Genomic DNA, 13,238 nt, shown 5'->3' on the forward strand with positions numbered 1-13,238 from the left:
ATTTTCTGATTACTGTCAATTTATTACATTAATAACGATTTTTTATTTTTTATAACTATTCTATTTATAATAAATATTTTATTACTAAAAAATAATAAGACTATTAATAATAAGATTATTGATCAATAATGATAATTATCTAACTGTATAACTATTGATAATTCACTTTTGTATATTTAATATCATAATTTTTATTGAATGTTTTTATGCAATTAAAAAAACATTTGTAGTATACGGTACTTATATTTAAATACGATTGTATTAGTTTATTGTATTAGTATAAAAAAGATTGTATTAGTTTAATAGTTCAATAAAAATCAATATTTTTGATAAATTTATTTAATTTTTAATGATTTTTATTTATTATAGTTATGTATATTTTCTACAATTAAAATAAATAAACATATACTTTTCAGTTATAATTTTTTTTCTAAATATATATATTTTTTATTAGTTACTTTATAACATCTATTATTGTTTTAAATAAATTTAATTATATTATTAAAATTATTATTAATTGAATATTAGTTTACATACAGTATATATATATATATTCTTTTAATATAGAAAAATAGTATTTTCTTATGTATTCAAAATGTATTTTTTGAAATTTTGAAAAATTTATTAAAAAATATAATAATTTACTAATAAATCAGTTTTGTAAAATTTTATTCATTATTTTATTATATCATAGTTAAATATAATTAAATAAATTAATTTTTTAGTTTAATTAATAATTAAAATACTGATAATAATATTTAATTATTACTTGTAAAGTTAACAAATATCGAGAGAACAAAATTAACCATGGAGATCCCATAAATAGAAATTTATTTTAGAAACTTTCCAGAAATTTCTCTATTATTTTATAAATTTCTATTTTATGCCAACACTAGCTAATAGTCAGTATGTATGGACACTGATTGGTGATACCTAATCATACACCCGATGTCATTATCTGGTGCAACGACGACTCGGAGGCCGTGGCAGCACTAGTAGGTCCGACACACTTATGTCAATACTAAGTCAATACTCAATGTTAAGCCGCGACCAGAGTTTTACTACAACACCGACTGATAGTTAGTCGATCTCTAAGATCCCAAAATCCCTCAAAATGTTTTTTTATATATAAAATAAATATCAATTAAATTAATGAATTTAAAATTTATGTCGAAATAAATTACGAAATAAATATATGTTTTATTATTAAATTTACTTATTAGAGTAATAATAAAAAAATCATCGTTAAATAAATTATAATTACGTATATTAAATGATAAATCTCTATAATAAATTTGATGTATTAATGACTTACAATATATTTATTATAACATTAAATAATAATTTATTTATCTATTATTATTTATTTTTATAGTAATTAATATCAAAACATAATATAATATTGTAGTGGTTTTAGTTAAAAAACAAACAAACAAAAAAAAACAATTTCTATAAATATAATATAAATATTTAGTTATAAAAAATCTAGTTATCATATTAGATATAATATCTAAAAATATTTTTTATTCAATAATAATTAATCTTTACGAGTAATCTAAGATTTTTTTTAAACAAAATATCAAATAATCATTTTAATTATTATATATTTATTTTGTATAATATATTTGTAGTATTTTGTATAATATATAGTTTTAAGGTAAATACAATGCATTTTTGCAATTTTCAACAATTCATACAAAATAGTTTATTAAAATATGTTTATTTAGTATATTATATTTGTACTAGTTTTAATGTTAACTTTAATAAAATTATGAATAATATTCAGTTAATTAATTGTATTAAGGAAAATACAATGTATTTTTGTAATTTTAAACAATTTATACAAAATAATTATTTAATACCCAGTTATTTAAGTAGAAAACCAATCAAATCGCTATATGTTTGCATATTTTGTTGGTTATGTACAATACGATGGATGTTTGCTATATTTGCTAACAGTCCTTATGAATGGACACTGATTGGCGATCCCTATTATACTACTGGTGACCGTACACTACATAATACTATATTATTTATTATATCACTTCAAGGATCGCTGATACGTACGACATTGTTAATTGGTTTGTATATTATTTTTATTAAAGATTTATATAATATTTTAAATTATTTTTTTATAGGTGATCACTTTAAACTACTTGATAGTATATATCAAATAAGTAATTTAGAAATTGCTGACAAAAATATTCATCAATTAAATATAAAAAATAAGCGTAAATTAAAATTGATTTCATGGATCATTCAAATTATTGTATTCAAATTGTTTAACATTTGTGGTCCGATAATATTTGCATCAGTTTATGGCTTCTATACATTAACTGCTTATTCTAACAATGATTATAATTACTCTATAATTATATTAATCCTATGGTTTATAATATTAACTGTTTGGTCTAAACATATAACTTCATCGATTGTATTTAGTTTTGGACTAACATTTTTTATAGTTTATTATTTAAAACTATTATTCAGACAATTAAATTTGAAATTAAATCATTATCATAACAATTTTGACCAATTAATTTTTAAACACAATTATTTTTCAGTTAAACTCAATGAATGTAATAAATTTATTTCCTATCAATTGGGATCATATTATTTTATAACATCAATTGGTATAGTTTTCTTGTATTATATCTATTTCTATGGTAATGGAGACATATATTTTCGATCAGCCCATTTAATGGTCGGCATAAACGGCACCGTCCTATTGTATTTGGTTACCCGTACCAGTGCATCGTTATCACGTGAGGCACATATGCCCTATTCATATATTAATTCAATTTTTGCGTCAAAAAAATTGATTAAACTAAATAATCATAAGGTTTTATTAAAAACTAATTAAATAAATATATAGTTAATTACAATATGATTATAAATTTATTATTTGTAAAATATATTATTTTCCAGTTAATTGGTTTCATTGATCGTCTATCGGGTCCAACAATTGGTATGTATTGTCTCAATTTGTTTGCACTAACGAGTCTACAATTTTATCAGGTATTTGTATAGTATATCTAATTTTTTATTAATATAAATTTTATTTGAAAAAATAACTATTTTTGAATAATAACATTTAATAATTGAATTAATAAAACAATTAACATTAATATATTATTTATAGTTTATTTTCAGAATTATTACAAATTTTCTGATTACTGTCAATTTATTACAATAATAATGATTTTTATTTTTTTTATAACTATTCTATAAATAATTTATTACTAAAAAATAAGATTATTGATCAATTATGTTAATTATCTAAATGTATAACTAATTCACTTTTGTATATTTAATATAATAATTTTTATTTATATGTTTTTTTTGCAATTAAAAATACATTTGTATTATACTTATATATCAATACGTTATAAAAATAAAATTGTATTAGTTTTTCAATAAAAATCAATATTTTTGACAAATTTATTTAATTTTTAATGATTTTTATTTATTATAGTTATGTATATTTTCTACAATTAAAATAAATAAACATATATTTTTCTATTATAATTTGTTTTTAAAAATAGATTTTAAAAAATTGATAAAAAATAATTATTTAATACCCAATTATCTAATTAGAAAACTAATCAAATCGCTATATGTTTGCCTGTTTTTGTTGGTTGTGTACAATACTATGGATGTCTACAATATTTTCTAATAGTCAGTATGTATGGACACTGATTGGTGATACCTAGTCATACACCCGATGTCATTATCTGGTACAATGACTCGGAGTCCGTGGCAGCACTAGTAGGTCCGTCAGACTTCATGCTCAACAATGTCGATACTCAATGATCAGCTGCGACCAGAGTTTTACTACTACACCGGCTGATAGATAGTTGATCTCTAAGATCCCAAAACCTGAAAAGTGTTTTTTATATATATTAAATAAATATCAATTAAATTAATGGATATAAATTTATGTCGAAATAAATTATGAAATATATATATATATATATATAAATATTTATGTCTTATAATAAAATTTACTTATTAGAGTAATAATTAAAAAAAATCGTTAAATAAATTATAATTACGTATAATAAATGATAAATCTCTATAAAAAATTTCATGTATTATATACAGTATAATTACTATTTATTATTATTTATTTATAACATTAAATAATAATTTTTATTTCAAATGTTTATTTTCTACTATTATTTATTTTTATAGTAATTACTATCAAAATATAATCTAATATTGTCGTGGTTTTAGTTTTAAAAAACAAACAACAATTTCTATAAATATAATATCAATATTTAGTTATAAAAAGTCTAGTTATCATATTATATATAATATCTAAAAAATATTTTTAATTTATTAATAATTAATTATTACTAGTTATCTAATATTTGTTTTAAAAATCAATATTTCAAATAATTATTATATATTTATTTTGTATATTATATTCGTACTTTTAATGTTAACTTTAATAAAATTATGAATTCAGTTAATCAATAGTATTAATAAAAATACAATGCATTTTTGCAATTTTAAACAATTTATACAAAATAATTATTTAATACCCAGTTATTTAAGTAGAAAACCAATCAAATCATTATATGTTTGCATATTTTGTTGGTTGTGTACAATACGATGGATGTCTGCAATATTTGCTAACAGTCCGTATGTATGGACACTGATTGGTGATCCCTATTATACTACTGGTGACCGTATACTACATAATACTATATTATTTATTATATCACTACTAGGATCGCTGATGCGTACCACATTGATAATTGGTTTGTACTGTATTTCTAGCATATTTGAATATTTTATTTAAGATATATTATATATACATATAATATTTTTAAATATTTTTTAAAGGTGATCACTTTAAACTACTTGATAGTATATATCAAATAATTAATTTGAAAATTACTGATAAAAATAGTCATCAATTAAATATAAAAAATAAGCGTAAATTAAAATTGATTTCATGGATCATTCAAATTATTGTATTCAAATTGATTAACATTAGTTGTCCGATAATATTTGCATCAGTTTATGGCTTCTATACATTAACTGCTTATCTTAACAATGATTACGATTACTCTATCATTGTATTAATCCAATGGTTTATAATATTAACTGTTTGGTCTATACATATAACTTCATCGATTATATTTATTCATGGACTAACATTTTATATTGTTTATTATTTAAAACTATTATTCAGACAATTAAATTTGAAACTAAATAATTATGATGAAACTTTTGATAAATTAATTTTTAAACACAATTATTTTTCACTTAAAGTCAATGAATGTAATAAATTTATTTCCTATCAATTGGCGTTATTTAATTTTATATCATCAATTGGTTTAGTTGTTTTGTATTATATCTATTTCTATGGTAATGGAGACATATATTTCCGATTAGCCCATTTAATGATCGGCATAAACGGCACCGTCCTATTGTATTTGGTTACCCGTACCAGTGCATCGTTATCACGTGAGGCCCATATGCCCTATTCATATATTAATTCAATTTTTGCGTCCAAACAAATGATTAAACTAAATAATTATAAGGTTTATTAAAAAATATTTAAATTAAAAAACATAGTTAATTACAATATGATTATATATTAATTATTTGTAAAATATATTATTTTCCAGTTAATTGGTTTCATTGAACGTCTATCGGGTCCTAACTTGCACTAACGAGTCTACAATTTTATCAGGTATTTGTATAGTATATGTAATTTTTTTATTAATTTAAATTTTAATTAATTATTTTTGAATAATAACATTTAATAATTGACTTAATAAAACAATTAACATTTATTTAATATTTATAGTTTATTTTCAGAATTATTACAAATTTCCTGATTACTGTCAATTTATTATATTAATAATGATTTTTTATAACTATTCTATGAATAATATATAATTTATTATTAAAAAATAAAATTATTGATCAATTATGTTAATTATCTAATTGTATAACTAATTCACTTTTGTATATTTAATATCATAATTTCTATTGGATGTTTTTCTTGCAATTAAAAATACATTTGTATTTTACTTATATTTAAATACGTTATAAAAAAGATTGTATTAGTTTTTAAATAAAAATCAATATTTTTGACAAATTTATTTAATTTTTAATGATTTTTATTTATTATTGTTATGTATATTTTATGCAATTAAAATAAATAAACATATACTTTTCTATTATAATTTGTTTTTCTAAATATATTTATATATTATTAGCTACTTTAAAACTTTTAGTATTATTTTAAATAAATTTAATTATATTATTATTATCAATAGTTGAATTTTAGTTTTACAATATACTGTATATATTTATTTAATATTGAAAAATAGATATGAATTTTTTGCAATTTTGAAAAATTTATAAAAATAATTATTTAATACCCAATTATCTAATTAGAAATTAAATAAAAATAAAAATTTAGAAATAAAAAATAAAATAAATTATAATTACGTATATTAAATGATAAATCTTTCATTTACATGTATTATTATATTGACTTACAATATATTTATTATTATTTATTTATAACATTAAGTAATAATTTTTATTTCAAATGTTAATTTTCTACTATTATTTATTTTTATAGTAATTAATATTAAAAAAATAATGTAATATTGTCGTGGTTTTAGTTAAAAAAAGCAAACAAACAACAATTTCTATAAATATAATATCAATATTTAGTTATAAAAAAGTCTAGTTATCATTTTATATATAATATCTAAAAATATTTTTAATTTAATTATAACTAATTTCTACTAGTAATCTAAGATTTCTTTAAAAAACAATATATTAAATAATTATTTTAATGTTTATATATTTATTTTGTATATAATATTTGTACTTTTAATCTTAATTGTAAACAAATTATGAATAATATTCAGTCAATCAATAGTATTAAGGCAAATACAATGCATTTTTGCAATTTTAAACAATTTATACAAAATAATTATTTAATACCCAGTTATTTAAGTAGAAAACCAATCAAATCGCTATATGTTTGCATATTTTGTTGGTTATGTACAATACGATGGATGTTTGCAATATTTGCTAACAGTCCGTATGTATGGACATTGATTGGTGATCCCTATTATACTACTGGTGACCGTACACTACATAATACTATATTATTTATTATATCACTTCAAGGATCGCTGATGCGTACGACATTGATAATTGGTTTGTACTATATTTCTAACATATTTGAATATTTTTTATTAAAGGTTTTATTAAAGGATATATAATATTTTTAATTATTGTTTTTAAAAGGTGACCACTTTAAACTACTTGATAGTATATATCAAATAATTAATTTGAAAATTACTGATAAAAATAGTCATCAATTAAATATAAAAAATAAGCGTAAATTAAAATTAATTTCATGGATCATTCAAATTATTGTATTCAAATTGATTAACATTAGTTGTCCGATAATATTTGCATCAGTTTATGGTTTCTATACAATGACTGCTTATTTTAACAATGATTACAATTATTCTATCATTATATTAATCCTATGGTTTATAATATTAACTGTTTGGTCTATACATATAACTTCATCGATTGTATTTATTTGTGGCCTAACATTTTATATAGTTTATTATTTAAAACTATTATTCAGACAATTAAATTTGAAATTAAATCATTATCATAACAATTTTAATCAATTAATTTTTAAACACAATTATTTTTCAGTTAAAGTCAATGAATGTAATAAATTTATTTCCTATCAATTGGCGTTATTTAATTTTATATCATCAATTGGTTTAGTTGTCTTATATTATATCTATTTCTATGGTAATGGAGACATATATTTCCAATTAGCCCATTTAATGATCGGCATAAACGGCACCGTCCTATTGTATTTGGTTACCCGTACCAGTGCATCGCTATCACACGAGGCACATAAGCCCTATTCATATATTAATTCAATTTTTGCGTCCAAACAATTGATTAAATTAAATAATCATAAGGTTTATTAAAAACTATTTAATCAAAATATATACTTAATTACAATAATATTATAAAATATTTAATAATAATTATTATTTCATTATATATTATTTTCCAGTTAATTGGTTTCATTGATCGTCTATCGGGTCCCACAATTGGTATGTATTGTCTCAATTTGTTTGCACTAACGAGTCTACAATTTTATCAGGTATTGGTTCATTATACTGTATATAATTTTTTTATTAATATAAAAAAATTAATTATTTTTGAATAATAAAATTTAATAATTGAATAAATAAAACAATTAATATTGATTTATTATTTATAGTTTATTTTCAGAATTATTACAAATTTTCTGATTACTGTCAATTTATTACATTAACACTACATTATAATAATTAATGCATTTTAATCACTTTGTAATAATGATAAATTAATAAATTTGTAAAATAAAAATATCTGTATTAAATAAATTATGTTAAAAAAATCGTAATAAAATCATTTGATTAATTATTAACATTATTTGATATTTTTTTACTAACTATTGATATTTTCTGTATACTAATCATAATATTAATGAGTACAGTATTTACAATAATAATAAATAATAGTTATTATTAGCTAATATACTGTAAATTATTTTATATTAAATAATTTTATAATTAAAAATAGATTTCAATAGAGTTTTTTACTTAATATCTTATAACAAAAATATTTTAGTTAATAAATAAAATATTTGTTTATTAAATATTATAAGTTTATAGACTACAGTATAGCTAACTAACATAATAATAATTTTATTGATAATTCACCCGCAAATCAATTTAAATTATTTATTTGGCATTTAAATACTACATTTTTTCATTTTATTATTTGATTAGTTGATTACAGAATTAAATGATACAATAGTTGGTGTATTTTATGATTTTAATATTAATTTATTTTTAAAAAAATATTAATTTAAAATATGCAACGAAATGCATCAATAATTTTCAATAAATGGTAATGTTTTTCATCAACTTTTTTTAAAATCAAATTTTATAAATTAAAAAAACATTAATTGATATAATTTATAGGACTTCAGTGTTAGTATCGGCGGCTATTGTCACCAATCATTGGTATCGCAGACAACAATTGATTAGTAAATCAATACAAATACAGTCCAACTCCTTGTGTCGTACATTGAGACCAATATTACCGCTTATGAGAAGCGCTCAGTTGGCTCAGTCAGACGACAAAGACTGGATGAAAACAGTTTATGAACGATGTATTAATAGTATCGTACATCTGATGGCCGATGACCTGATCAGCGAAGATGAATGCTTTTCAGGAACCGGTTGGATAGTCGATGCCAATGAAGGACTTATTATAACCAACTATCATATTGTTCGTGACTTTCATTATTATTTGATTCAATTGGAGTATTCATATAAAATTCGGGAACTGTTAGCTGGTATCGATCGAAACGATCCGGTCGACAACAGCCAACTAATGTCCAGTTGGTGGGCTCAGGTAGTCTATGTTGAACCGCATCTTGATCTGGCAATGTTGAAGTTACCGGCGGTAAAGCCCGGAACCCTGGATCAGCTCGCGATTGCCCAAAAAGATGTCACATTTGGCGACGAAGTTATGTTTATAGGAGTTCCGAAATCAATAGAGAGATCAGTTGGTATTGGGACAGTTATGTATATTTATTTTATCCAATTGAACGACGCTTACTATTCCTATGGACATTTCGATTGGCCGGACAATCAGTTATTTATGAATATATCGACATCCACTGCCACCGGTTCATCGGGTAGTCCTGTATTGAACAGTTCTGGTCAAGTCGTTGGGTCATTATTTTCAGGCGGTTTTAATGAGTCGACTGTTACCAGAAAAGATGATCTCTTAGGTTATTATTTGCTATAATTTTAAAAATGAAAAAATTATTGTTTTATTTATTTTATTTTTTTTGATAATAATTATTGAATTGTTTTTTTGTGGTCATTGATCAGGATTTGTGAATAGAGCTAAAAACAAGGGAAACACCATTTTTGATCAATTAGTTAAACAAAGACAACTGTTATATAGTGGTCAACCGTTTATCGGTATGAAACTTATATACAAAAACAAATCAATTATTGTCAACAGATTTATGCCGTACACTGATGTTGGGATCGGGTATGCAATTAATTAGTCTATAAGTTATAGTGTATTTATCAATAACAACAACAAAAATGATTAATTAATTTTGTTCAACATTTATAATAATAAATTTTTTTAATTATAATTAGAAATGAACTAAAACTTAACGACAAAATTGTTGAAATTAATGAAAACCCAGTGAAAAATCTCAACGATGTCAGGGATGTAATGAATAGGTTATCAATTGGACAGTCGATTGAATTAAAGTTTATGAGAGGCAATAGTCATCAACAAAAAACAGTTAACATTAAGACAGAAAATGTTAAAAATTGTTGTTTATTTTAAGTTATAATAATAATAACAACAAAATATCTAATTGATTAGTTATTTATTTATTTAAAATATTTATTACTAAGATTTTTTTTTCATCAAATGATGAAAGTCTATGCTATAAGTTATATATTATATATATTTTTCAATTATATTTATTTTATAAAAAATAATAATAATTCAATTTTATTTTTTTATTAATTTATTAATTTATATTTACCATCAATCAATAATATACATTTGTATATTTAATAGTAACAAATTAATTAATATGATAAATCTAATAAAAATAGTTTAATAGACCAGATTGTTATAAATAAATAAACATTGTTGCCGTACATGCAATTAAAACATATATAAATCAATTATATCGGGTAATGATATAATTAATCAATATAATATAATTAACAATAATTAATATATACGCGAGATTCAAACAAAAACAAATTTAATTATTACCGATTGATATTCAAAACTAAATTGTAAATTGTTTTTTTATATAAATTATATGATAATTATTACTATTGAATATTGAATTTATTGATTGTTTAATTCAGTATTTTTTTGTCAGTTAAAAATATTTGTGTCCTTTTTTTAGTAATATTGCTAATCATATTACTATATATATACACTTCTATAAAATACAATCAAAACACATATATATAGTATACGGTATATAAAATACATAAAATATGACCAATAAATCAGTAGTTGTTATAATAATACCGACAATACTACTGATGATGACAATAATCAGTGCTACAAACAACACGATTGCCAATAATAAAAATAATAACCAGAAGATAATGTCGAGAAGTGTCGACTTATTCAAGAAAACCCGACCCGACTTTGAGTCTGACTTTGAGGGCGGCGGTAGTGGTTCGGCGTCCGACAAACCATCGGATAATTCAATCAAAACACGATTTCGTAATTCGTTTTTCTTTTCCCGAACAGCTTTTGCCATCTTTGCCGTACTGACGGCCGTACTAGTCTTTGCGGTGGTCGCGGTTGGCGTACGGGCCGTCGGTCTAGCATTTTATACCAACTTTTGTCGATTGGAAACACCGCCGATACTAGCCGTCAACAACAATAACAGTCAACGTAGTAGCCAACGGTCAATCGATACTACCGATAAAACAGTTGATCCCAAACAAGCAGTTGGTGCGAACATATCCGAGGATACCGGCACTACTAGTAGTAGTAGTGTTGGCCATAGTTTGCAAACTATTGCCGCAACTGATGTCAATAATAATAATAATAAGTCAAACAACAAATCCGTTGGTGATATTGTAGTTAAAAATAATAAATCTAATGTTTGAAAATAAAAAACAAAATACAAATTAATCACAAAAAACTAGTTTATTATTATTATTATTATTATCCTATACTTTTAAAAATTAATTATATGTTTTCTATTAATTTAATAAAAAATTTATATTTTCCAATTAATTTTTACAGTAGTTATTTTTAAAATTTAATTATAAAATGATTTAAATAATTATAATTAAATTTGTATGCATTTAAATTAAAAACATATACTATTAAAACAAATGACTATTTTTGATAAATATTTAAACATTTAATTGATTTTTTGAATAAAAACAAAATTTTCAGTTAACAAATTGTCATCATATTTGAATACAATTTTATTTTTATAAACTATCATATTTATCAATATACTAATAAATATTAATTAGTTAAAGTTATAAAAAAATTAAATTTTATTTTATAATTTATAATTATATTAATTGTATTATTAATATATTGTATATTTAAAAATATTATTTATGAAAAACTTATATTATAAATATTAATTAAGTTTTTTTGTTGTTTCTATAATTACTTTATTACAGTATATATATTAATTAATTTGTGTATTTTATAAAGTAATCATAAAATAAATTTTGTTACAACTATACGGATCATTTCAAACAGGTATATATATATTATGATATATTGATATATATTAAAATAAACTCAATACTATAGAAATAATTTATATGAATATAATTTATTTTTTATTATTAAAACTGTCTAAACTGTAGATATATATTAAACATTAGATCATATAATTATCTGACATATAGTTAGTATTGTAGGAAATTTGATTTTTTAAATTTATTAAAAGTTATAAAAAACAGTATTTTTATATCGCATTTATTATTATAACGCGATTATTATTATTTCTATTGATATATATCTAACGGTAAATATTTATTGTCTCGCGAGTCGCGACCTAACCTAACCTAAACTTAACTAAAAATATATAGAAATAATAATCGCGTGAACTGTAATGCGATATAAAAATACTGTAATATTTAAATTATAGTAAAGAACAGTCAAATTGATATCATATTTAAAAAAAAACAGTTGATATCAAATTATTTTTTATTTAATCCAATTTGAATTGAAATAATGTCAAACAAATCGTCCAAAAATGGTGACCACAGAGTAGGAGGAGGTGGTGGTAATGGTGTCGACGACTACAACACTAAAAATCCGGTGGTCAAAGACCGGCCAAATATGGATCCGACTCAAAGATTTACGAAAACGACTTTCGTCTACGGCTACAAACGATTGTTAACCATTACCCGTCAAAACATGGGTGTCTGGCCTATTGTTTTTTTTGTCGGCCTATTTGTACCGGTCGGCACCGTCTGGTTTATCGGCTATCGGGTCAACAATACGCCCGACGTGAACGTCTGGCATCGCAAAGAACCGCAACCATGGAATCGATTTGACAACAAGGAGGCAAAGCTGTACAAACTGGACCAGAAAGCGGTATTGGCTAAACATCCCCGACCCAG

General features: G+C 21.9%; 1 protein-coding gene across 1 annotated transcript; it reads left to right on the top strand.

Moving 5' to 3' along the window:
• The first annotated feature begins 8,941 nt into the window (after positions 1-8,941).
• Positions 8,942-12,530, top strand: LOC128951245 (probable periplasmic serine endoprotease DegP-like). The gene is made up of 6 exons (XM_054296498.1): positions 8,942-8,976; positions 9,051-9,868; positions 9,972-10,137; positions 10,251-10,378; positions 11,140-11,708; positions 12,519-12,530. The coding sequence occupies exons 1-6, from the start codon at positions 8,942-8,944 to the stop codon at positions 12,528-12,530; spliced, it is 1,728 nt and encodes a 575-aa protein (XP_054152473.1).
• The last annotated feature ends 708 nt before the right edge of the window (positions 12,531-13,238 follow it).

This window comes from Oppia nitens, unplaced genomic scaffold, assembly GCF_028296485.1.
Source record: "Oppia nitens isolate AA-2021 unplaced genomic scaffold, nextdenovo-longstitch-racon4-pilon3 scaffold11_pilon_pilon_pilon, whole genome shotgun sequence".
NCBI classification, from domain to species: Eukaryota; Metazoa; Arthropoda; class Arachnida; order Sarcoptiformes; family Oppiidae; genus Oppia; species Oppia nitens.